This window comes from Lissotriton helveticus, chromosome 8, assembly GCF_964261635.1.
Source record: "Lissotriton helveticus chromosome 8, aLisHel1.1, whole genome shotgun sequence".
Lineage (NCBI taxonomy): Eukaryota > Metazoa > Chordata > Amphibia > Caudata > Salamandridae > Lissotriton > Lissotriton helveticus.
In genome coordinates this window covers 211,882,332-211,908,256 of record NC_136069.1, presented here as the reverse complement: position 1 = coordinate 211,908,256, position 25,925 = coordinate 211,882,332, and the positions used below count along the sequence as shown (strand labels likewise).

The window sequence follows — 25,925 nt, the reverse complement described above, 5'->3', positions numbered from 1 at the left end:
ACACATTTTGCAAACTAACGGAATATGCTGGGGACCATCCATACCCCGGACGTATTGTTATATTACTGACTACGGGAGCAAGTAAATCAGAGATCCCAACTTTATCTACAGAGCATAGCCCTTCAAGGCATTGGAAAAGCTACGAGTCACCACACACACAAGACATACTTGGCTATACCGCAGAGCACAGGAGGAGCTATTCACAAAGGTGAAGAATGCCCATATAGAATGGGGGAGAGAAGGGCCTACAGCAGTCAGAGAAGATGACGAAATTGAGTTGTACATGGACCGGTATGGTCTCCTCCAGTACAAGTTGTGTATAATACATTACAAATTCCTCCAAAGGGCATACTACACTGTTAGAGCACTTTGGAGGTTCGGTCTGAGAGAGAGCACTCAAACTCCTCCAGATGAGGACTTGCGGAGCTCAGAATCCTTCACCTGGCCTGATGCTGCAGCCAAATACAACTGTACTGATGCAAAGAGATGTCTGCCCTATCCACTGTGGTTCAATGTGAGATTAATTCGGACCCCAGGATTACTACACTGGGCTGGAGCAGGAGTACACTAAATCACACAAGAAAGTTCTTGCCTTAGCATTTTTACTGGCCAAGATGCCGTTGGCCAACTGCTGGAGCAGGAGGAAGTCTCCTAAATTAGAGCAGTGGCTGACCTCCATTGTCTATTGTAGTGAGCAGCTGGAACGTAACGCTGACTTGGTGTCACAGTCCACCAGACCTAGGGACATCTGGGGCCATTTAAAGTCAAACTTTCTCACCTCGAGTTCATAGCTCTCCACAGTCAACATGGGTGCTGATCACCAATCCAGGTGCTGATCCCACACACTCCTGTCTGCCAACCTGGGTACAGGTGGCATACTTGGGGTCTATGTTTTGTTATACACACTAAATTATCAAATAGGCAGTCTCTAACTTATTAATGCTTTTGTGTGTAATACACTTTGTTATGTACTGACAAGTTGGGAATGGTAAAAACAACAACTTAAAAAAAAAAAGTTCCCTCTGGAGGTCCTGTAACAGTGTACCACCTCGCAGAGATTGGGCACCCTCTTAAACAATTGTGTTCAGGCATCTTAGCTTGGCAGGAAACTTTGAGCTGGCTGGTGCAGCTCAGAAGGTAGGCCTTGCTGAGAAGTAAGTGGCTAAGTCACCCTTTCTTAGGTGGAAATTAAGTCATTCTTAAATTGTGTGATACTAAGACTTTGTTCTATAACTGTATGAAAAATGCTGAGATCCAGAGGTTGGGCAGCCAAGTGCAAGAAAAACTTCAAGGATAAGGACAAGATAGATAAGGTGGATCTTGAAGCAAAAAGAAATTGCGACAGCTGGCTCAATGGTATTAAAGCACAAGATTTAAATTCCTTTTCCTGTCTGAACACATCAGGGATTAGTGTTCACAAGCTTTCAGTGAATATCTTGATGACCTAAAAGAAAATGACCCCAATCATCTCACCACAGCTGCTTACAAGGGTTTGCCAAAAGAGTTGGACAAAGGCATTAGGCGTTTCGTAGCAAAGGTACCTAACAAAACAACTAAAGGCCTGAAAACAATGGTAGCTGACCTGCCCAGGACTCCCAGTAGATGCCCAAATAGAATGTATCCTATGGACATGGCCAGAGAGGGAACGAAGGGAGACACTTCCTTTCCCTTCAATTCCAATACCAGCTTTGCAAGGGAGACAACCACAAAAAGGTTGAAAAGGGTATATTGCCCTATTTGTAATTTACTTTTCACTGCTCAAGGCACCAAATAAGGACCAGTTAAAATTGTAATTATGAACATCTGGGAAGCTGATCCAGGGTCACGGTAACATGTGCATCCTAAACACCATTTGCTTTACTGAGTTGTCCCATATTGTTGGCGAAAGGTTCCTGTTGGACAGGCCCCATGAAGGGCTCGCTCCCTCCCCGCATGACAGGGCCCTGGTACCGGCCTTCCAGGTACTACCCGCAGAAGCAACCCCCAACCCGTCCCCCATGGGACGTCTGCTCCTGGGAATCCCTGTGTCCCTGGCCTGGGCCACCGTCAGCACCCTTGCCCGGGCCAGCCGCCATCTTAGACACTGCGCCACGAGGCCGCGTGGCCTCAGCTCGACCCCAACCCCGGGCCTGGCCAGGTCCCGACATATCGGCACCACCCTCCACCCAGGAGGTGAACGGACCACTTGGCAGGTCAACGGGAGTAAGAGGTGTCGATGGCTCTCTCCCGCCAGGTGCCGATCACCCCCAGCCTCCCCGGGCGCTGGCTCCACCCCCCTGCTGGGTGTCTGGACTCCCTCATCCCGGACCTCCCGACCTCCAAGAGCGAGGGTCCGGACATCAAAGAGTGCCAGACCTATAACTGAGGCAGCCCCAGAACAGGAAGGCAGTTGTATCCTGGAGTCGAGAGACACCGCGACGAACTCATCCTTGACGGACTGCTGGCGCTGCCGCAGCCCTGCCTTGTGAACTATTGTCCTGCCTGCTGGCGCTGCCGCGGCCTTCTGCAACCTTCATCCTCGTGGGACCTGCTGGCGCTGCCGCGGCCCGTTGTAACCTTCATCCTCGTTGGGACCTGCTGGCGCTGCCGCGGCCCGTTGCCACCTACGACCTCTTCGGGACCTGCTGGCGCTGCCGCGGTCTGACCCGTCCGAACACCAAGCTCGAGGATTGTGAGCTAACACCGTTCCACCGCCGTACCTACGGGTACCAAGACTGTCCCGCTACCCCCTTCCCTAATAGAGACTAGAATTGAGAGGATCATCGTGTCCTGATCTCATTGTATCGTACTACCTTACTTCAAGAACTGCCTATAAAAGGTGTTAATCTGATCTTCGTGTGGTGTCCATCTGTGGGGGGGAAGTTACTGGTCTGTACGATCGCTGGGGACGGCCCTCACCGGAGGCCGCTCCCCTTGTGCTCGGCCGACCCTCCAGGTCCCCGTCTAACATTGGTGGCCAGCGGCGCGATCCGAACCAACGCGTACCGTACAGATAGTAACTCACCCTACGACTAAACCACAATGACGACCAAAGAGAGCGGATCGGCAGAGAAGTTCCAGATGGAAAAGCTGGAGGAATACAGCCACCGAGAGCTAAAACAATTTTGCATGGACTTAGGCATTGCTACCACCGGGCTAAGCACAAAAGAAGACTTCAAAAACGCCCTAGAGGCCTGGACAGAGACGAATACCGCCACACCCCGGGACCTCGAAGCCCCGGAAGTCAACACCACCCTGACGGAAGAACGGAGAACAGGTCCCTCCCGAGAAGAGATCCAGGAGCGGGAAAAAAATAGACTACACGAGCTGGACTTGGCACGGCTCAAATTAGACGGAGAATTGAAGCTGGCGGAACAGAAAATAAACTTAGAACACTTACGGCTCAGAGAAGAGCGAGAGGAAAAACAGAGACAGAGGGATCTCGAAGAAAAAAGACTGGCATACGAACACGAGTGCAAACTAGCAGAGATAGAAATACGCAAACTGAACACAAACCTAGGGGTGCCCGAGCCACCGCGCTCCCCGGGTACTACCGAACAGAAGGTCCACATCCCCAAGGATGTGGTCCGAGAATACCACCGGAACGACGACATACAGCAGTGGTTCAAGGCCTACGAGATCGCCATGACGGCCCACCGGATCGCTCGAAGTGACTGGGGAGCTGGGCTATGGGGAAGATTCGTCAATGAGGGCCGTGATGCCCTGCTGCAGCTTCCGGACCATCAAATGACGTCCTATGACCACATGAAGGCCGACCTCCTCAGCCGATATGGGCTTACGCCTGAAATGTACCGCCAGAGGTTCCGCAACTGCACACGGATCCCAGGTACAACTTGGTTGGAGTACGTAAACGATTTCAGCCGAGCCTTCGAGGGGTGGATCAAGGGTAACAACGTAACCACCTACGAACAACTCTTCAATCTCATTGTGTGGGAGCACCTCTCCAACAACTGTTTCGTCGAGCTCAGGCAGCACCTCCTCGACAGTAAATTGACTGAACCACGGCAGCTCGCCACCGAGGCGGACCGGTGGGAGAGCACCCGAGTGGCCCAGAGTGGGCCGAATGAGCAGAACAGATCCAACCAAGGGCATCATCGTCCCCGAGGAGGAGGAGGAGGACCGGGCCGGGGCAGAGACGCTGTCCCGGTCACTCCCGCTAACACCACCCCGCCCCCAGCCGGCCGGGGAAACCCCCCGATGCGCCCGGGGTTCTGAGCCAACGTTACGTGTCACCGATGCCAGCGAGTCGGCCACTACGCCAGTGACCCGACCTGCCCGAAGAACCCGGCTCCCGGGCCCCGCCAGGTGGCGGCCGCCGTCCTAGGAGAAGAACAAGTCTCCGAAGACACTGAAGCATACGAGTCGGAGCAGTTCGAGTGGGAACCTGCCGCCATGACCCTGGCCTGCCTAGGGGGAAGAGACATGGTCCCGCGGACTCCCCTGCCAGCCAACACTCGGAAGTACAGCCAATGGGTGAGCATAAATGGGCGCAAGGCCGAAGCCCTGCGTGACACCGGGGCCAGTGTGACGGCCGTCCGCTGTCACCTGGTGACCCCAGAACAAATCCTGCCAAACGTTCTTTGCCCCGTCCGATCGGCAGACAATTCGGAGAGCCTGTGTCGGATGGCCTGCGTCCCCTTCGAATGGGGAGGAGTGTCCGGCATGCTAAAAGTAACTGTCCGCGACGATGCCCCCGTGGACTGCCTCCTGGGGAACGATCTCGAGAGCTCCCCGTGGGCAGCTGTTGAAAGAAGAGAGCATCTGGGGATGTTGGGTCTCCCGGACTGGGCGTGCGTGACTGTTGGACAGGCCGCATGGTCGGGCTGCCCCCTCCCCACAATGGGACCGGGACCCTGGCTCCTCCTGCATCCCCAGCCAGAGTCCCCGACGACCACCCGAAGTACACTGCAATTCCTCACCCACAAGGCACCAACTCCGGACCCCGCTGGCCCGGGTCACCATCCACACCCCGGCCTCGGCCCAGCCGCCATCTTGGGCCACTACAGCACGAGGCCGCGTGGCCTCAACTCGACCCTCACCCCGGGCCCGGCCGGGCCCGACATCGAGGCACCAACCTCCCCCCGGGAGGCAGAGTGACCACTTGGCGAGTCAATGGGAGAAAGGAATCGTCAACGGCTCTCCTCCGCCAGGTGTCGATCACCCCCGGCCGCCTGGGCGCTGGCTCCACCCCCCTGCTGGGTGTCTGGGCTCCCTCATCCCGAACCTCCCGGCCCCCCAGGCGCGAGGGTCCGGACATCAAAGGGGACCAGACCTATAACTGGGGCAGGACCAGACCAGGAAGCCAGTTGTATCCTGGAGTCGAGAGACCCGAGAAGAACTCATCCGTGACTGGCCTGCTGGCGCTGCCGCGGCCCTCTGCCTCGTGTAACCATCGTCTTGGCCTGCTGGCGCTGCCGCGGCCCCCTGCCTCGTGAAACCATCATCTTGGCCTGCTGGCGCTGCCGCGGCCCTCTGCCTCGTGAAACCATCGTCTTGGCCTGCTGGCGCTGCCGCGGCCCTCTGCCTCGTGTAACCATCGTCTTGGCCTGCTGGCGCTGCCGCGGCCTTCTGCCCTGTGAGACTACCATCTTGGCCTGCTGGCGCTGCCGCGGCCCGATCCACCGACCCTCCAGCTCGAGGATTGTGAGCCCGCCTCTTACTACTACCTACCTGTACCGACCCGGTACCAAGACTGTCCCGCTACCCCCTTTCCCTACAGAGACTAGAAGTGAGAGGACCCCCGGGTCCGAGATATCCTGTATCGCTGATATCCTTGCCTTACGAACCTTATATAAAGCATTGAACTCGACTTGGTGTGGTGCCTGTTTGTGGGGAGGGAGGTAACTTGTCTGTACGATCGCCGGAGACGGTCCCCCTCGGGGATCTCTCTCTCAGCATCCGGCCGACCCTCAGGGTCCCCGTCTAACATTGGTGGCCAGCGACGGGATCCGAACCTACGCATAATCGTACAGAAAGTCACCCGACCCACGACACACGACCACCATGACAACAGAGAGCGGAACAACGGAGAAATTCCAGATGGAAAAATTGGAAGACTACAACCACCGAGAACTGAAGCAATATTGCATGGAACTTGGTCTCCCAATCACGGGTCTGAGTACGAAGGAAGACTTCAAACGAGCCCTAGAAGCCTGGGCGGAAACGGGTACGGCCGTACCCCGAACACAAACAACCGAAACGAGCCCCGCGCCAACTAAAGAAAGAGCGGATCTCTCCCTGGAAGAGATCCGAGAAAGAGAAAAAACCAGACTCCACGAATTAGAACTAGCCCGACTTCGCTTGGATGGGGAACTCAAGCTGGCAGAACAAAAAATAACCCTGGAACACTTACGGCTCAGGGAAGAGCGGGAAGACAAGCAAAGACAGAGGGAGCTAGAGGAAAAGAGACTAGAGTACGAACATGAGCGCAATCTCAAAGCACTGGAGATCCAGAAACAGAATAAAGACCTCGGGCTCCCCGAACGACCGACCCCGTCTGCCTCGACCGAACCCAAGGTTCACATCCCCAAAGATGTCATCCGGGAATACCACAAGAACGATGATATCCAGCAGTGGTTTAAAGCCTATGAGGTGGCAATGACCTCCCACCGGATTCCCCGAAGCGATTGGGGAGCCGGATTATGGGGGAGGTTTGTCAACGAAGGGCGGGACGCCCTGCTGCAACTCCCGGACCAGCTGATGACCTCCTACGACCACATGAAGGCCGCCCTCCTCACTCGATACGGGCTCACACCGGAGATGTACCGCCAACGGTTCCGCGACTGCAAACGGATTCCGGGTACAACTTGGGTGGAGTACGTGAACTTTTTTAGCCGAGCCTTCGAGGGGTGGATCAAGGGCAACAAAGTAACCACCTACGAACAACTCTTTGACCTTATCGTATGGGAACACCTGTCGAACAACTGCTTCGTGGAGCTCCGGCAACACCTCCTAGACAGTAAGCTAACCGACCCTCGACAACTCGCCGCCGAAGCCGACCGGTGGGAAAGCACCCGAGTTGGCCGGAGCGCACCCAGCGAAGCATCCAGATCATATCGCCCCCGAGGGGGAGGAGGAAGTCAGGGTCGGGGGAGAGACCCCGGCCCCTCGTCACCCCCCAGAAACCCCTCGACCCCGGTTGGCCGAGGAAGCCCTGCCGTCCGGGCCGGTTTCCGGGCCAACATTACGTGCCACAGGTGCCAGCGACCCGGCCACTACGCCAGTGATCCCAACTGCCCAAAGAATCCGAACACTACTCCCCGCCAAGTTGCAGCGGCGGCCCTAGGGGAAGAAATAATCCCGGAAGATCAAGAAGAGTACGAGACCGATCCCTCTGAATGGGCACCCGCCGCCATGGCCCTGGTCTGCTTAGGGGAGAGAGACATGATTCCGCGGGCCCCCCTTCCCGCCAACACACAGAAGTACGGTCAATGGGTCAACATTAATGGCCGCCGGGCGGAAGCCCTCCGCGACACCGGGGCCAGTGTAACGGCGGTCCGACGCCACCTCGTCACTCCAGACCAAATCTTGCCGAACATTCTTTGCCCTGTCCGATCAGCCGACAACTCCGAAAGCCTATGCCACATGGCCTGCGTCCCCTTCGAGTGGGGAGGAGTAACAGGGATGTTAAAAGTAACTGTCCGCGATGATGCCCCCGTGGACTGCCTCCTAGGAAACGACCTTGAAAGCTCTCCCTGGGCAGCTGTCGAACGGAGGGAGCACCTGGGGATGCTTGGCCTCCCCGAATGGGTCTGCGTCACGACCCGGTCCATGACCGCCCGCGCGGTCCCCAGCCCAGAAGAGCCCGAGTGGCCAGAACCTCCTCCCGCGCTCATCCCCGAGGAGGCCGCCCCAGAAGCCATACCATTGACCCAATCCGAAGAAGGACCCGACCAGCTTCGGGACGTCCCTGACCTGGCACAATGGCGGCAGGAGGGAGGCCCCACGCAGGAACAATTCCGGGCCGAACAAAAAACCTGTCCTTCTCTCGAAGGACTCCGGCAGCAAGCCCTGGCCCAGAGCACCGGGGATACCTCGGGGGCCCACTGGATCTACTGGGACCAAGACCTGCTCTACAGCGAGCAGAAAATTGCAGAACTAGGGGCCAGCCGGGTGCTGGTGGTGCCCCTTCGCTTCCGAGACTTCCTCCTGAACTTAGCCCACGATGTCCCCCTTGCCGGACACCTGGGGCAGGATAAAACCTACGACCGCCTGGTGACCCATTTTTTCTGGCCCCACATGCGGAAGGATGTCACCAACCACTGCAAGGCCTGCCCCACCTGCCAGGCCAGCGGGAAAAGTGGCCGAAAAATCAAAGCACCGTTACAACCCTTTCCTGTCGTCACCACCCCATTTGAACGAGTGGGAATAGACATTGTGGGGCCCCTCGACCCTCGAACAGCCCAAGGACACCGGTTCATCCTGGTCCTTGTAGACCACGCCACCCGCTATCCCGAGGCCATCCCTCTTCGGACTGTGACGGCCCCCGTGGTGGGCCGGGCCCTGATGGGGATCTTCTCCCGGGTGGGGTTCCCCCGGGAGGTCGTCAGTGACAGGGGCACGAACTTTATCTCCAGATATATGAAGTCCCTCTGGCAGCAATGCGGGGTCACCTACAAATTCACGACCCCCTATCACCCGCAAGGAAACGGACTGGTCGAGAGATTCAACCGCACCCTCAAGGGGATGATTATGGGTCTAGAAGAACCCCTTCGACGCCAGTGGGACGTGCTACTCCCATGCCTCCTGTTTGCCTATCGGGAGGTCCCGCAGAAGTCCCTCGGCTTCAGCCCCTTTGAACTCCTGTACGGGCACCCCGTCCGGGGCCCCCTCAGCCTAGTCAAGGAAGGTTGGGAGCAGCCTCCCCAGAAAACTCCCCCGGACATCTACCGGTATCTCCTGGCTCTCCGCAACCAGACCCGGCGGTTCCGAGACACCGCCAAAGCCAACCTCGAGGCCAGTCAGGAGGACATGAAGAGGTGGTACGATCAGCACACGTCCTCCATTGAGTTCGAACCTGGACAACAGGTCTGGGTGATGTCCCCGGTTGAGCCCTGTGCCCTCCAAGACAGATGGTCCGGGCCCTTCAAGGTAATCGAACGCAAGGGGCCCGTCACCTATTTAATCGACATGGAGACTGCCCGGAACCCCCTACGGGTCCTCCATGCCAACAGGCTCAAACCCCATTTTGTGCGATCCGAACTCAGCCTCCTGATGGCTACCGATACTGGGACCGAAGAAGACTCCGAACCCCTTCCGGACTTACTGAGGGCCCTCGAGCAGGATGGCTCAGTGGAAGGGGTCCAGCTCTCCGAGGCCCTGTCCCCGGAGCAACGCCAAGACTGCCAAACGCTCCTGAGGCAGTTCGCCTCCCTGTTCTCCCCCACCCCCGGAGTCACCCCCTGGTGCCTCCACGATGTGGACACCGGGGACAGCCCTCCTATTCGACACCGAGCATACCGCGTACCAGACCGGGTACGAACCTGCATCCAGACCGAGGTGTCCAAGATGCTGACCCTAGGAGTGATCGAACTCTCAGACAGTCCCTGGGCGAGCCCAGTCGTCCTGGTCCCCAAGGCAGCTGCCCCGGGCGTGGTCCCTGAGCTCCGGTTCTGCGTGGACTATCGAGGGCTGAATGCAGTTACCCGGACCGACGCTCATCCCATCCCCCGGGCAGACGAGCTAATTGACCGGATGGGGGCCGCCCGCTACCTGAGCATCTTCGACCTAACAGCGGGCTACTGGCAGATCGGCCTCACCCCTAGGGCCCAAGAACGATCCGCCTTCTCTACCCCAGACGGGCACTACCACTTCAAAGTCATGCCCTTCGGCATGAAAAACGCCCCGGCAACGTTCCAACGGCTGGTAAACCAGGTACTGGCGGGCCTGGAAGACTTCAGCGCCGCCTACCTGGACGACATTGCTGTGTACAGCCACCAGTGGACTGACCACCTCCGCCACCTGCGGAAGGTTCTACACGCCCTCCAGCAAGCCGGGCTCACCATCAAAGCCAGCAAGTGCCAGGTTGGCCAAGGGTCCGTAACCTACCTGGGACACCAAGTGGGAAGCGGGCTGGTGGCCCCCCTCCAACTCAAGATTGCTGCCATCCAGGCCTGGCAACCCCCTACGAGCCAAACGGAGGTCCGGGCCTTCCTGGGGCTCACCGGATACTACCGGCGGTTCGTGAAGGACTATGGCAGCATCGTGGGGCCCCTCACAGAGCTCACCTCCAAAAAGAGCCCCAAAACCGTCAACTGGACCCCGGACTGCCAATCAGCCTTCGAAAAACTAAAGACCGCCATGTGCACGGCCCCCGTGCTCCAGGCTCCCGACTACAGCCGGGAATTCATTGTGCAGACGGACGCCTCCGATCATGGTGTGGGGGCCGTCCTCTCCCAACTCAACGCCGAAGGGGTCGACCATCCGGTGGTCTTCATCAGCAGACGCCTCTTGCCCCGAGAACAGCGCTGGAGCACCATTGAGAGAGAGGCCTTCGCCGTAGTCTGGGCCCTCAAGAAGCTCCGGCCATACCTCTTCGGCACCCACTTCCGGGTGCAAACAGACCACCGACCCCTGCAATGGCTGATGCAGATGCGGGGGGAGAACCCAAAGCTGTTGCGCTGGTCCATCTCCCTACAAGGGATGGACTTCACGGTGGAACATCGTCCAGGCCAGGACCACGCCAACGCCGACGGCCTGTCCCGCTTTTTCCGCCTCAGCGAGGAGAGTCCCCAGGAAGATGGCTGACTCTCCCCGCCTTCAGCTGGGGGGGACGCATGTTGGACAGGCCGCATGGTCGGGCTGCCCCCTCCCCACAATGGGACCGGGACCCTGGCTCCTCCTGCATCCCCAGCCAGAGTCCCCGACGACCACCCGAAGTACACTGCAATTCCTCACCCACAAGGCACCAACTCCGGACCCCGCTGGCCCGGGTCACCATCCACACCCCGGCCTCGGCCCAGCCGCCATCTTGGGCCACTACAGCACGAGGCCGCGTGGCCTCAACTCGACCCTCACCCCGGGCCCGGCCGGGCCCGACATCGAGGCACCAACCTCCCCCCGGGAGGCAGAGTGACCACTTGGCGAGTCAATGGGAGAAAGGAATCGTCAACGGCTCTCCTCCGCCAGGTGTCGATCACCCCCGGCCGCCTGGGCGCTGGCTCCACCCCCCTGCTGGGTGTCTGGGCTCCCTCATCCCGAACCTCCCGGCCCCCCAGGCGCGAGGGTCCGGACATCAAAGGGGACCAGACCTATAACTGGGGCAGGACCAGACCAGGAAGCCAGTTGTATCCTGGAGTCGAGAGACCCGAGAAGAACTCATCCGTGACTGGCCTGCTGGCGCTGCCGCGGCCCTCTGCCTCGTGTAACCATCGTCTTGGCCTGCTGGCGCTGCCGCGGCCCCCTGCCTCGTGAAACCATCATCTTGGCCTGCTGGCGCTGCCGCGGCCCTCTGCCTCGTGAAACCATCGTCTTGGCCTGCTGGCGCTGCCGCGGCCCTCTGCCTCGTGTAACCATCGTCTTGGCCTGCTGGCGCTGCCGCGGCCTTCTGCCCTGTGAGACTACCATCTTGGCCTGCTGGCGCTGCCGCGGCCCGATCCACCGACCCTCCAGCTCGAGGATTGTGAGCCCGCCTCTTACTACTACCTACCTGTACCGACCCGGTACCAAGACTGTCCCGCTACCCCCTTTCCCTACAGAGACTAGAAGTGAGAGGACCCCCGGGTCCGAGATATCCTGTATCGCTGATATCCTTGCCTTACGAACCTTATATAAAGCATTGAACTCGACTTGGTGTGGTGCCTGTTTGTGGGGAGGGAGGTAACTTGTCTGTACGATCGCCGGAGACGGTCCCCCTCGGGGATCTCTCTCTCAGCATCCGGCCGACCCTCAGGGTCCCCGTCTAACAGTGACCACCCGGTCCATGGCCACCCGCACCATCCCTAGACCGGAAGAACCCGAATGGTCAGCACCTCCTCCCCCGATCGCTCCCGAAGACGACTCCATCCATACCGACCACCCGGAACCAACCCCAGAGGGGTCCGCACAGCCCCCCGAGCTTCCCGACCTGGCTCAGTGGCGTCAAGAAGGGGGGCCCACCCAAGAACAATTCCGGCAGGAGCAAAAGACCTGACCCTCCCTCGAGGGACTGCGACAGCAAGCGCTCGCCCAGGGCCAAGGAGACACCACCGGGGCCCACTGGGTTTATTGGGACAATGATCTCTTGTACAGCGAGCAGAGAATCGCCGAGCTGGGGGCCGGTCGAGTGCTGGTGGTGCCCCTCCACTTCAGAGACTTCCTGTTGAACTTGGCCCATGATGTCCCCCTGGCTGGGCACCTGGGGCAAGACAAAACCTACCACCGCCTGGTGACTCACTTTTTTTGGCCCAAAATGAGAAATGACGTCTCCAACCACTGCCGGTCCTGCCCGACCTGCCAGGCCAGCGGGAAGAGCGACCGCAAACTCAAGGCACCCCTACAACCATTCCCCGTGGTGACCACCCCGTTCGAAAGGGTGGGAATAGACATTGTGGGGCCCCTGGACCCCCGAACAGCACAAGGGCAGCGCTTCATCCTGGTCCTGGTGGACCACGCCACCCGCTATCCTGAAGCGGTCCCCCTTCGCACTATAACAGCCCCAGTAGTGGGTCGAGCCTTAATGGGGATCTTTTCTCGAGTGGGCTTCCCCCGGGAAGTCGTCAGTGACAGGGGCACGAACTTTATTTCAAAGTATATGAAATCCCTCTGGCAGCAGTGCGGGGTCACTTACCGATTCACAACCCCCTATCACCCCCAGGGAAACGGACTGGTCGAGCGGTTCAACCGCACTTTCAAGGGGATGATCATGGGGCTAGAAGAACCCCTACGCCGCCAGTGGGACGTGCTACTACCGTGCCTCCTCTTCGCCTACCGAGAAGTCCCCCAGAAGTCCCTCGGCTTCAGCCCCTTCGAACTCCTGTACGGACACCCCGTTCGCGGGCCTCTCAGCCTAGTGAAGGAGGAATGGGAAATGGCCCCCCTAAAATCCCCTCCAGACGTCTACAAGTACCTCCTGACCCTCCGCAATCAGACCCGGAAATTCAGGGAGATCGCCAAAGCCAATCTGGAGGCCAGTCAAGAGGACATGAAGAAGTGGTACGATCAACATGCCTCCTCCATCGAGTTTGAGCCGGGTCAGCAGGTATGGGTGATGTCCCCCATCGAACCGTGTGCCTTGCAGGACAAATGGACAGGGCCCTTCAAGGTGATCGAGCGCAAGAGTCCCGTCACCTATCTCATCGACCTGGAGTCCCCCCGGAACCCCCTCTGGGTTCTCCACGCCAACAGACTCAAACCCCACTTCGTGCGCTCAGAGCTCAGCCTGCTGATGGCTACCGACAGTGGCGCAGAAGGAGACTCCGAGCCCCTCCCTGACCTACTGAGGAACCGTGAAAGAGATGGTTCGGTGGACGGGGTCCGACTCTCCGAGGCCCTGAGCCCAGAGCAGCGTCAAGATTGTCGGGCCCTCCTGCTGCCGTTCGCAAACCTGTTCTCCCTCGCACCCGGAGTCACCTCCTGGTGCCTGCACGACGTGGACACTGGGGACAGTCCTCCTGTCCGACACCGGGTGTACCGAGTACCGGATCGGGTACGTACATGCATCCAAGAAGAAGTCTCCAAGATGCTCGCCCTCGGGGTCATCGAACCTTCGGACAGTCCCTGGGCCAGCCCGGTCGTCCTGGTCCCCAAGGCCGCGGCCCCGGGCACCACACCTGAGCTCCGATTCTGCATCGACTATCGGGGTCTGAACGCGGTCACCCGAACCGACGCTCACCCTATCCCCCGAGCAGACGAACTAGTCGACCGCATGGGGGCAGCCCGCTACCTAAGCATCTTCGACCTGACAGCGGGCTACTGGCAGATCGGCCTCACCCCCAGGGCCCAAGAACGTTCCGCTTTCTCCACCCCGGATGGGCACTACCATTTCAGAGTGATGCCATTCGGCATGAAGAACGCTCCAGCCACTTTTCAAAGACTGGTGAACCAGGTATTGGCGGGCCTCGAGGAATTCAGCGCCGCCTACCTGGACGACATCGCGGTATACAGCCGCCACTGGACAGACCACCTCCACCACCTCCGAGAGGTCCTGCAGGCCCTCCAACAGGCCGGCCTCACCATAAAGGCCAGCAAGCGCCAAATCGGCCAGGGGTCCGTGACCTACCTCGGACACCAAGTGGGGAGCGGTCTGGTGGCCCCCCTCCAACTCAAGGTAGCTGCCATTCAGTCCTGGCAACCCCCCGAAACACAGACCGAGGTCCGAGCCTTCCTGGGGCTCACCGGATACTACCGGCGGTTCGTGAAGGACTATGGCAGCATTGTGGGGCCCCTCACGGAACTCACGTCTAAGAACCACCCACAAAGAGTCAACTGGACTCCCGACTGTCAAGCGGCCTTCGAGAAGCTGAAGGCCGCCATGTGCACCGCTCCTGTGCTCCAGGCCCCCGACTACAGCCGCGAGTTCATCGTTCAGACTGATGCCTCCGACCATGGTATTGGGGCCGTCCTCTCACAACTGAACCCCGAAGGAGTCGACCACCCAGTGGCCTTCATCAGCAGACGCCTACTGCCCCGAGAACAGCGCTGGAGCACCATTGAGCGAGAGGCCTTCGCAGTAGTATGGGCCCTCAAGAAGCTCCGGCGTTACCTCTTCGGAACCCACTTCCGGGTACAAACAGATCATCGGCCCCTGCAATGGCTCATGCAAATGCGGGGGGAGAACCCCAAACTATTGCGATGGTCCATCTCCCTCCAGGGGATGGACTTCACTGTAGAGCATCGCCCTGGTCAAGACCACGCCAACGCGGACGGCCTGTCCCGCTTTTTCCGCCTCGACGAGGAAAGTCCCCAAGAGGATGGGTGACTCTCCCCGCCTTCAGCTGGGGGGGACGCATGTTGGACAGGCCCCATGAAGGGCTCGCTCCCTCCCCGCATGACAGGGCCCTGGTACCGGCCTTCCAGGTACTACCCGCAGAAGCAACCCCCAACCCGTCCCCCATGGGACGTCTGCTCCTGGGAATCCCTGTGTCCCTGGCCTGGGCCACCGTCAGCACCCTTGCCCGGGCCAGCCGCCATCTTAGACACTGCGCCACGAGGCCGCGTGGCCTCAGCTCGACCCCAACCCCGGGCCTGGCCAGGTCCCGACATCCCGGCACCACCCTCCACCCAGGAGGTGAACGGACCACTTGGCAGGTCAACGGGAGTAAGAGGTGTCGATGGCTCTCTCCCGCCAGGTGCCGATCACCCCCAGCCTCCCCGGGCGCTGGCTCCACCCCCCTGCTGGGTGTCTGGACTCCCTCATCCCGGACCTCCCGACCTCCAAGAGCGAGGGTCCGGACATCAAAGAGTGCCAGACCTATAACTGAGGCAGCCCCAGAACAGGAAGGCAGTTGTATCCTGGAGTCGAGAGACACCGCGACGAACTCATCCTTGACGGACTGCTGGCGCTGCCGCAGCCCTGCCTTTTGAACTATTGTCCTGCCTGCTGGCGCTGCCGCGGCCTTCTGCAACCTTCATCCTCGTGGGACCTGCTGCCGCGGCCCGTTGTAACCTTCATCCTCGTTGGGACCTGCTGGCGCTGCCGCGGCCCGTTGCCACCTACGACCTCTTCGGGACCTGCTGGCGCTGCCGCGGTCTGACCCGTCCGAACACCAAGCTCGAGGATTGTGAGCTAACACCGTTCCACCGCCGTACCTACGGGTACCAAGACTGTCCCGCTACCCCCTTCCCTAATAGAGACTAGAATTGAGAGGATCATCGTGTCCTGATCTCATTGTATCGTACTACCTTACTTCAAGAACTGCCTATAAAAGGTGTTAATCTGATCTTCGTGTGGTGTCCATCTGTGGGGGGGAAGTTACTTGTCTGTACGATCGCTGGGGACGGCCCTCACCGGAGGCCTCTCCCCTTGTGCTCGGCCGACCCTCCAGGTCCCCGTCTAACAGTTCCTGTATACAAGGAAGCCTGTGCCAGCAGGACCATGATGGGGAGGCAATATGTTAATCTAGACAAGGTCAGACCCACAGGCAGAGACATGGGTCTGGCACCATCTTGTGACATCTTTGAGATATCAGGAAAGTCACTGTGAAGGAAGAGAAAGCAACATATCCAGGACAATGTTTTTAGGTACATAGCAATTATGATGGTCAGATGTGCAGGGCAAAGAAAAGAAAATCAATAGAGTCAATGCTTTGAGATGTGCACTAAACCTTAGCTATGTCGCAGGGTACCTCAATGAGGATTTTAGACTTGACTCAGCTGTAAGCTATTAGACAAGCGCTTTGTGGGACCTCATCTAAGGCACAGTAAGGCCACTCCAATCTAGAAAGCCTGATAGAATCTCGCACTCTTACAGAAGTGTGCATTATCCATTATCAAAAATGTTTTACTGTCAGCGGCTTCAGGCTCATAACAGCAGGCATCTGGTATAGTTGATTTTTGTATGACAACCTACTTTCCTGTTGGGCTAAGAGAATTGCATCATCAACACATGACTTACCCATTAATAAACCGGCACGCTTCTTCTGGATCAGTGAAAGACTTCCATCGGGCAGTAGGTATCCCGTGCCTGTCCATAAAATCTTTGGAAAAGCTTTTACTGGCCTCGAGCTGCGCTGCTTTTGCTGTGGGACCAAAACATTTTACACCAGCTACGGTCAAGTCATCGATGATGCCTAATGAGAAAAGTTGAAGTAGATTGTTACTTCCAGCACTAAATGGATAAGCAATAAGTTAGCACCCGTATATCACTACACAACCAAGAAAAACACAAAGCAAGCAGAGGTTGATAGGACAAATGTACGCTATATGAACCACTAGGTTAAAATTAGTAAAATAAAAAAAAAGAATCTATCACAGTGATAGTTCACATGAGGGAAATGCCACTTCAGTTCTATTGCATATCAAAGTCATAGTGTTTCAAGCTGGAACTGCATCATGGCACTACCTTGACAATTCCCTGCAACATGGGTGTATGTTTGTTTACGTCGTTCCTTGGCACTACTTTCTGTATGGCCTTGAACTGCCTTTCCCTCTATATGAGGGGCACCCTGTATTCCCAAGGAACTAGGGTAATAATAGAGGTGGGCGGAATTTGCGGAATTGCGTTACACAAATCTCCGTAAAATGGTAAAAAATCTCTGCAAACACGCAGAAATTCGGTGAACGCGCGGAATTGCTTGTTCGCGATGCTTTTATCCTGTTCGCAATCACGGTTTGCGCGCTCGGGGGGAAATATCTCGTGAACACGCATTTTGAGAACACGAACAAGCTAAAAAATTTGCAAAGTCCCAGAACGCAGAATTTTGGGCAATTTCACGTTCTCCGCGGAACGCGAAATTACCCAAATTCCGCGAGCTGAACGGAATTTACCACCCAGGCCTAATAATAATGGCCATTAATACAACTCTGTCCCAAAGGGAATCACTTGAGAGTATTTTGGACATTTGCAGGAATTACCACATGCAATAACGCTGCTTCTCACAAAGGATGTTTTTAGTTACTCACTAGTCATGAATAAAAAGACAATTCCAGTGTATTAAAATGTGCCACAGGTGACAGTGCAGTGAGAGTGCAAAGTAAGTGTGCAATGTGCGAATGACAGACATAGTGTGCATAATCACAAAAAGGTCTTAACCATCGGAACAAAATAAAATGGTTTTCACAAAGCCCTGCAATCCATACAAAGGTGGTTAAGACTAGGTCACTGGGGGTCAATTGTACACATGGCAGTCCCCTCACCTTGCCCGTGACCCGGATATAGTACAGCACACAAACATCCATGAGTTTAACTAGATGTATTGGTGAGCATGATCCTGCCAGCCACAACTGCCATCTCATTCTCCCTGTTCCTCCATGCTTTCAAGCTCTGTCCATTGGACAACCAACACATCTGCATACAAACATGAGTGAAGGGATATCTCAATGCATGATGGATGCCTTCTCGCAGCACGCTCTCTCCCCTTCCCCCTCTGACACCGGAGCACGGGAGAAGTCAGCAGGGCAGAATAAGCACTGAATATACATGTATCCTAAAGTTGAAAGAGTTTTGTAGAGCGCTCTACTACCAAGCGGTTTCTTGGCACTGCAGAAAGAAACTGAAAGATGTTGGAGGTTTCTTTTTTGTCTGAGCAATATCAAAATACATTGATAGGTGTAGGAATTTCGGGGTAGTTCCCTTGCAGTAGCTGGACTGTTGTCTTAAAAAAACCAAAAGCAGATTTGTTCGAGTTGTTAAAGCACATTAAAATTAACAGTTTCCACTGCTGCAACACCTTTTTGAACACAGTTCAAATAATTGCTATAACCTTCAAATTCATTCTTCCCTCGCTAAGCACAGGGCTTCGTTTCTGCCACTGTCTTATAGTTTGAGGCAAACGACTTTATGTTCAACAATCAGGCTCTATCTGCAGTAGTTTGGAAGGTGTAAACCAAACGCAACCTTGAAATGCCAGCTGGTTCCCACAGAAAGACACACACTACACAATATCAGAGGAGCGGCTTCATACTGGACAGAGTAATGCCCTTTCCAAACAAATGCACAGAAAAGGTCCTGGTTCAATGAAAACAATGCAGAATATAAGGAGGAAGTGCTGGTATAAAATCCAGGAAAACAAGGCAACCACTTCAAGAGTAGAGAACATCAAGGAACACCCAATTCTGATTTTTGCCCTAACAGCAGCTTACCAGAAGCAAACTTCAAATTCTGGAATCAAGAACACAAAGTGCTGCTTCGAAGGAAAAATTGTGAAGCTTGAACCATCTCAATACCACATACAAAGTTCACAGATTTTACCCAACTGCAAAAAAAAAAAAACTCACAAGTTAGGAGCAATGGCTTAAACATAACAAGCATTTACAATGCAATGGTTTCGCCTTTGAAAAAGTTAAGAGTTATTGGCATTGTAAATGACAACATTTGTATTTATGTGTTGGTTTTGAAAACAGATAAATAAATGGCATTGTCATTTACATTAGCTTAATCTCTGCAGTCACTCTGCACTCTCTAGCACTCCCTACTCACTCTGCACTCTCTAGCACTCCCTACTCACTCTGCACTCTCTAGCACTCCCTAGAACTCCCTACTCACTCTGCACTCCCTACTCTGCACTCCCTACTCTGCACACTCCCTACTCTGCACACTCCCTACTCTGCACACTCCCTACTCTGCACACTCCCTACTCTGCACACTCCCTACTCTGCACACTCCCTACTCTGCACACTCCCTACTCTGCACACTCCCTACTCTGCACACTCACTACTCTGCACACTCACTACTCTGCACACTCACTACTCTGCACACTCACTACTCTGCACACTCACTACTCTGCACACTCACTACTCTGCACACTCACTACTCTGCACACTCACTACTCTGCACACTCACTACTCTGCACTCTGCCCTCACTACTCTGCACACTCACTACTCTGCACTCTGCCCTCACTACTCTGCACACTCACTACTCTGCACTCTGCCCTCACTACTCTGCACTCTGCCCTCACTACACTGCACACTCACTCTACACACGCACTCTGCACTCACTACTCTGCACACGCACTCTACACTCTGCACACTCACTCTACACACTCACTCTACCCCTGCCCTGCCGAGGTAGCCCCCTGCCCTGCCGAGGTCGCCCCCAGCAGAGGGTGAGCTGGCGTCTTTGGTTCCCCAGACAGTCCCGGTTTTCAGAGGACTGTCCCGGTGTCCCGACGCTTTCCTTAATTTTAAATACATGACCGAGGTTTTTGGGGCAAAGGTCAAGTCATCCTGCAGAAGAGAATTAAAAGGTATATTCTGGTTAAGTAATGCATCTGTTTCAGGCAGGGCAGGAGGAGGTGGGGGCATGCAGCAGCAGAGGGGAGACAGTGGGGAGGATGGGGAGGGGGCCCAGAGTAGAGGTCCTGTCATGAGCGAATATTATATTAGTGTAACTTGTAAATGTGAGGATTAATAGGCACATAATAATCAGGCTAAAGGCTTTACTCCTACTTTTAACTCTGCCCGTCCCGGTTTTTGCTTTTCAACATCCGGTCACCCTGCACTGGGACCCCCAACGACACACTGCGCTTGGGGTCTGAGCCGCAGCACAGCGCCTCGGTGCCCAGGGCAGCACATCGCGTGTCTCGGTCTAACACAACAGCACGGTGAGCCGGCAGCCCGCCGATCCTAGCGTGAAATGAGTGGGAACGAGGCCCAACACCCTCATCCCACAATCACCTGGGCGGCTGCTGTCAGTGAGACACGCACGGCGTATTTGTGTAGCGCCTAAAGGCGCTGCTGTCAGTGCGACACGCACGGCCTGTTTACGTACCGCCTAAAGGCGGCTGCTGTCAGTGCGACACGCACGGCTGTTTTATGTAGCGCCTAAGGGTGGCAGACATCAGTGAGTTATGCACGTTTTTATGTAGCGACTTATAACGCCTGCTCGCAAGGATGAACAGCTGGAGTTGGCCACGTTGGCGGAAGTGACCAAGAGCCGAGGCAAGAACTTTCTCAAAACGGTGCCTTGACGCGCCCCAGGTGTAGCGCCGTGCTGCGTGAATGCGGGATACAGTGTGCGGGCCACTCGGTAGTTATTCAGCAGGGCAGCGTGACACAAGCACTGGGGCGGGGGGAATCTCTGCACGTATGTACCTGGACGCAGGTGTGAAGTGCCCCATGGCTTGCACATCAGCCATAAGGTGTATATCAGAGTGGAAAGTGGAGTTGGCAACGATCGTCGTTTATTAGAGGACGGATAAAGTGCCAGCTCAAGATCGAGACCCAGAGGCGCCGAGAAGGCCCTCTTACCCCCTCCGCAGGCACTGGCCGGATGCAGACACGCTCCCCCGGGCGGAAGTCCCAGAGCTGGTCACGGGAGAGCAGCCTTGAAGCCCCCCCGGCCTGGGTGCGACCATTGAGAAAACCTCAGCTGGTCGACTGGATGGGAACGTGTAGGAGGAACACGTAGGCCCCTCTGCCCACACCCCTTCTGCCTAGGTAGGTACCATACGTCACAAGCGCCTTGAAGCCCCCCTGGCCTGGGTGAGACCATGCAGAGAGCCTCGGCTGCTCGACTGGATGGGAACGTGTAGGAGGAACCGCCACCGAGGTGGGTGCAGCGCGTCACAAGCGCCTCCACCCACACTGTGCGCTGGAGGGAGAGCCGGGAGTGGAGCCCTCCTGGGACCGCCGGTGACCGCTTGACCTCAGCCCTCGACGCCCTCTCAGACCAGGACAGGCCTGTCCTTCACACCTCCGGCTCCCTGGACGTGTGGGTGATTTCGGGGGTGGCTGTGTCCGGGGATGAACGGATGGAGCCCGAAGACCTGTGCGCCCCAGGCCCCACCCCGAATCCTCCCCGCAGGCCCCTCGCCATAGGTCGCACATCCCCTCTGCATCTGTACTCATGGCAACAGAAATACTGAACGGCCGCGTGCATCACCGGAGGAGGCGGAGAGCCAATCATTATTGAGCTCCTCTAAGAAAGACCTACAACATTCTTTCCTACTTAGAAAGTCCAAAAAATGAAAACGTAACAGATAAAATCGAAAATTAGACTCCTGGTGCCATGGAAACAGGAACTGCCGCAGCAACCCATAAAAAACAAGTCAGGTCCTGTGCTGTGATTGGCTGACGTCACGGGGGTGTCCCGGGCCGGCAGCCAATCACAGCGCGGCCCGGGAAATGGCGTCACTGGGGTGTCCCGGGCCTGCAGCCAATCACAGCGCGGCCCGGGACACACGGCAACAAGGGGCGGGGCTTAAAAAAAGACCCAGAAATGCCCCCAAATTGCGTTTTCTCTGGAAAACGTGATTGACGGCCAATCTCTTCCAATGGCTAGCCTCCGTTTATGGAGCTAGCCAATGGAAGAAGGGGCGGTTCCAAGTCGCCACTATAGAGCTAACATTAGATTTCGCCCTTGGGCGGAGCAACTGCTACGCAGTTGCAACGCCAGGGCGAAACCTAAAAAGGTAAACTGCTTCTAATGCTAAGCAACAATTCCTCTGTAATTCAACAGTCTCTCTGCAGTAGAAATGTCCAGAACGGTTGCTTTGTCAAATTTCCTCAGCTGAAGTCAAGTTGTGTGCTTTAAACTAGAAGTCAGATTTTAATCAGTTTTAACAAGTCAAAATCATGTGTTAAGTTGAAGACATCAACAGAGCTCCATAAAGCCCTACTCCTAGCAGCCCAAGTTATCATCAAAAAACAAGCACAATCTAGAACCAGCAGACGCTGGTGCTTAGGCAAGAATAGATTTTGTTAACCTGTGCCTCCAAAAGTCTAGAGTGTGCAACGTAAAGGTAGTGGATGAAAGGGCGAATAGCATACCTTTATTCTGGGGAAAGCCAAGGCAGTTTGCCAGAAGAAAAAACAGGGGTTGCTTGCGCCATTTAAACTACTGGTAATTCAACTACAACTTGACATACTGACATGGTACCAAGAATGCAGGCTAAAAGTAGAGTCAAATTAGGCACTATGGACAACCTTGACCTTGGGATTCTGCTTCAGTTTCTGGTGAGCATTTTATTCAACAACAACTATCCTTACACTGAGCACAGATCAGAGGATTCTGAGAAAGAATTTACGTCAGGGAATGGGTTCAGCAAACCCGATCCGTACCAATTGCCCGATAAATGTTGTTGGAACGTGGCATGTGCCATTTTTCTATCACTGTAGACTTGTACAGGCAGCTCTATAATATATGCTTATTTAGGGACCGAGCCCAAAACTTCACCAAATTGTTGATGCCATTTTACCCCAGCTGATATATCATTGCCCATTTAGACATTTGTGCCAGTGTAGTTAATTCATTCTCTTCAATGTATCTAGAATTACAAATATTATTTATCCCTTTAAACGTTCGATAACTGTAGTATCATCTTCCAAACTCCACCCCCTTAGGGGCCCAGTAACGCATGCTAGGCCAACCCTTGCCATGTTACCAAGTAGGAAGTCATGGGTAACATAGTTTTCATTTGTTTCAGTGTGTCAACAGTGGACTGCTGGTGCTCTGGAAGCTTTTGTAGTGCTCTTTTCCCACAGTATGCCTCTCATAAGCTCCTTGCTTTGCAGGGTGTTAAGGATAAATAAGATGAGTAGATGGCACAGGGTTTGATTCAGACCTAAACTTCTATAGCAGTGTATTGCTCATGTATCCTTCTGTAATGCTAAGTTGATCGTTTGTGTGTGAACGAATAACCAGTGTGTGCAAATTCAGCTGCCACAACAGCATGCTTCGGAGCAGCAGCTAATGTAGAAGATGTGTTTGTTTTCGACATGTTACATCCTTATAAACATCCCTGGAATGATTCTTGCTCTCTGGCAGTCTCCTCTTCATTATTCAGACCTTTGGTATGTTCAGTTACCATCACTGTGGAAGGCTTACTTGCCCGTTCTACCATCTCCTAACCCAAAAATTACCCTTTCATGCAGAATGTAGTGCTTGGATTACATAACCTTGAGGCTAAAACTTCATCCAACTAGGCATCCACAAGTGCGAATGCCAGTAAGCCTTGGAGAAACAGGAAAAAGCATAATCTGAAAAAGGTGTTTTTTTGCCCACTCGCATAGGTAGCATCTTCCATCCCACATTAACTAGTGCAATACTAATATCTTAGCATAGAAAGTTAATCGTTTTCACTTGTATCCTAGGGAGACACGCAGAAGGCCCTTTTGTTGGAGAGTTCTCATCTTTCAGGAGTCCTGGAGGTCACTGCTGTTTGAAGGGTGATACCAGAGAGACGTTTTACAAAAGAAACGCAGCCATCAAAGCTTCTATCAAGCACCAGAGTAACAGGAAAAGGACTACTGATTACTAAACATAATCCCATCATGGATGGAGGCAGGAATATCCGTCTCTCCTGACGCGATCAACCCTGTAGCCATCCCAAGGATGTCTGCCCAGCTAAAGAGTTTTAAAAGGTCTATATAGCCCCACCAAATGAAAAGATCCTACAACAGTGTTTAATATCTTGGTGAGAGAAGGACATAATCCTGCGACTTAAGGTTACATCAGTAAAGTGGTTAATAATGCAAGGATTGGCAAAACAAAGGCTTGCTTGGCCAATGGTTGTTGAATGCTGACATGGTTTGCTGCTGGTACTGGCTTTGTCACTGCTTGTAGGATTACAAAATAACATTCGAAGGCATCACCTTCCACTAATGACTGTCAATGCATCCTTGCGACGTGGTTTAACAAGCATTTACAAAGCCAATAGCGGCGGGTAGCGTGTCAAGGGAGGCAGACGGTCAGGTGGGTACAGGGTTGTAAGAGTGTCAGAAGAGGCAGTAAAGAAGGGCTTAGTGTCGGGAAAGGAAGAAAGAGTAAGCGGCAATGTATATTTATGTGTGTTAGGGGAGGGCGAAAGTGAACAATAAGATAACGAGATGACTTAAAATGAGAGGCGACAAATGGGGGCAAAATATAAGAGAGAGAGAGAGAGAGAGAGAGAGAGAGAGAGAGAGAGAGAGAGAGAGAGAGAGAGAGAGAGAGAGAGAGAGAGAGAGAGAGAGAGAGAGAGAGAGAGAGAGAGAGAGAGAGAGAGAGAGAGAGAGAGAGAGAGAGAGAGAGAGAGAGAGAGAGAGAGAGAGAGAGAGAGAGAGAGAGAGAGAGAGAAGAGAGAAGAGAGAGAGAGAGAGAGAGAGAGAGAGAGAGAGAGAGAGAGAGAGAGAGAGAGAGAGAGAGAGAGAGAGAGCACAGACGCATGCACTCACACCTAGTGCTAAAACTCAGATACATAAATAAAGATATAGTTCACTGATGTCAGCAATGGAAGTATACACTAAACCCATCAAAAAGCAGAATGAAGCCTAAATGCTCCAGGGAAGAGAAAACACGATAAACAGGGAGGAAAGCCAGTGAATCAGGAGCAGGAGTGCCCAGTAGCATTATGGAAGATTTGGACCTTGTATCTTACTTCCTTTTTTTAATCTTCATTTAGCTGTAAAATAGCTGGCAGCATCTCTTTAGTCACACCTGTGAAAAGCTTTGTTTCAATGCTTGTACTGGAAGAAAAGGACTTCATAGGCATAGATAGAACAAGCTACATGAAGCAAAACTATTCCAGACAAGAGAGCTTGGAAAGTTGTTGCCTTGTGAGAGGAGGTGGAGCGTCTAAGGTGGTAGGACCTCTAGATGGGGCATGGCTTTGAGGCCATCACAGACTGATGAGAAATAAAGGCATGGGTTATTTCGGTAAAATAAAATATTTTTGTTTCTAAAAGGCTATATTACAATCCTAGCAAAATATATTAAGTAGTAAGCCAAATAAATCTATAGGAGTGCTAAAATCATACCAGTCAGTCAAATAGCTTTATTTTTGGCATCCAAGGCCATAAAAGTGCAAATGGAGATATAAGATAAATAATAAATATATAAAACAGTACATTTCAGTATAACTGATTCATAGTTCATGTAGGTGGATGCCACAATTAATACAGTAAGAGATCAAAATTTCAACTTGCGTCACAAAATACATGAATGGTACAAGGAGGGCTGCTTAATGTTGCAGACATGCACGGTGGGAGAACAGAGGTGAAACAAAATAGTCAACATAACAATAAAGGGGGGGTGCCTTTCTGCAAAATATCCGCATGGCTCCTAAGAACTTAGCTACCGAGATGGCAAACATTGGGCTACAGTCCGATCTCAGAATGCGAAGGGCAGTAGAGTGACTAGGCTCACCTTGGTGTCTGCAAATGGACGTAGCCAAGTTCTGCGGGGGCAGGCATAAACTAGGCAAGCAAAGAAAATGTGTGCAACAATCTCCGAAGAAAAACTACAGGCAGGACATACGTCATTGGCCCTGCAAGACCACTGTCAGGTGAAGATTGTCAGCAGAAGAGCACCCACACTTAACTGGAAGTATAACTTCCTGTTTATCGAGACAGTCACCTGATCCCAGTATGA

General features: G+C 54.4%; 1 protein-coding gene across 1 annotated transcript in view; it reads right to left on the bottom strand.

Moving 5' to 3' along the window:
* The window catches only part of GART (phosphoribosylglycinamide formyltransferase, phosphoribosylglycinamide synthetase, phosphoribosylaminoimidazole synthetase), a 257,909-nt gene that overhangs the window by 199,531 nt on the left and 32,453 nt on the right, over positions 1-25,925 (bottom strand). Inside the window, exon 4 of the mRNA XM_078656950.1 lies at positions 16,532-16,706. Coding sequence (XP_078513076.1) covers positions 16,532-16,706 — 175 coding nt within the window. The remainder of the gene's footprint in view (positions 1-16,531; positions 16,707-25,925) is intronic.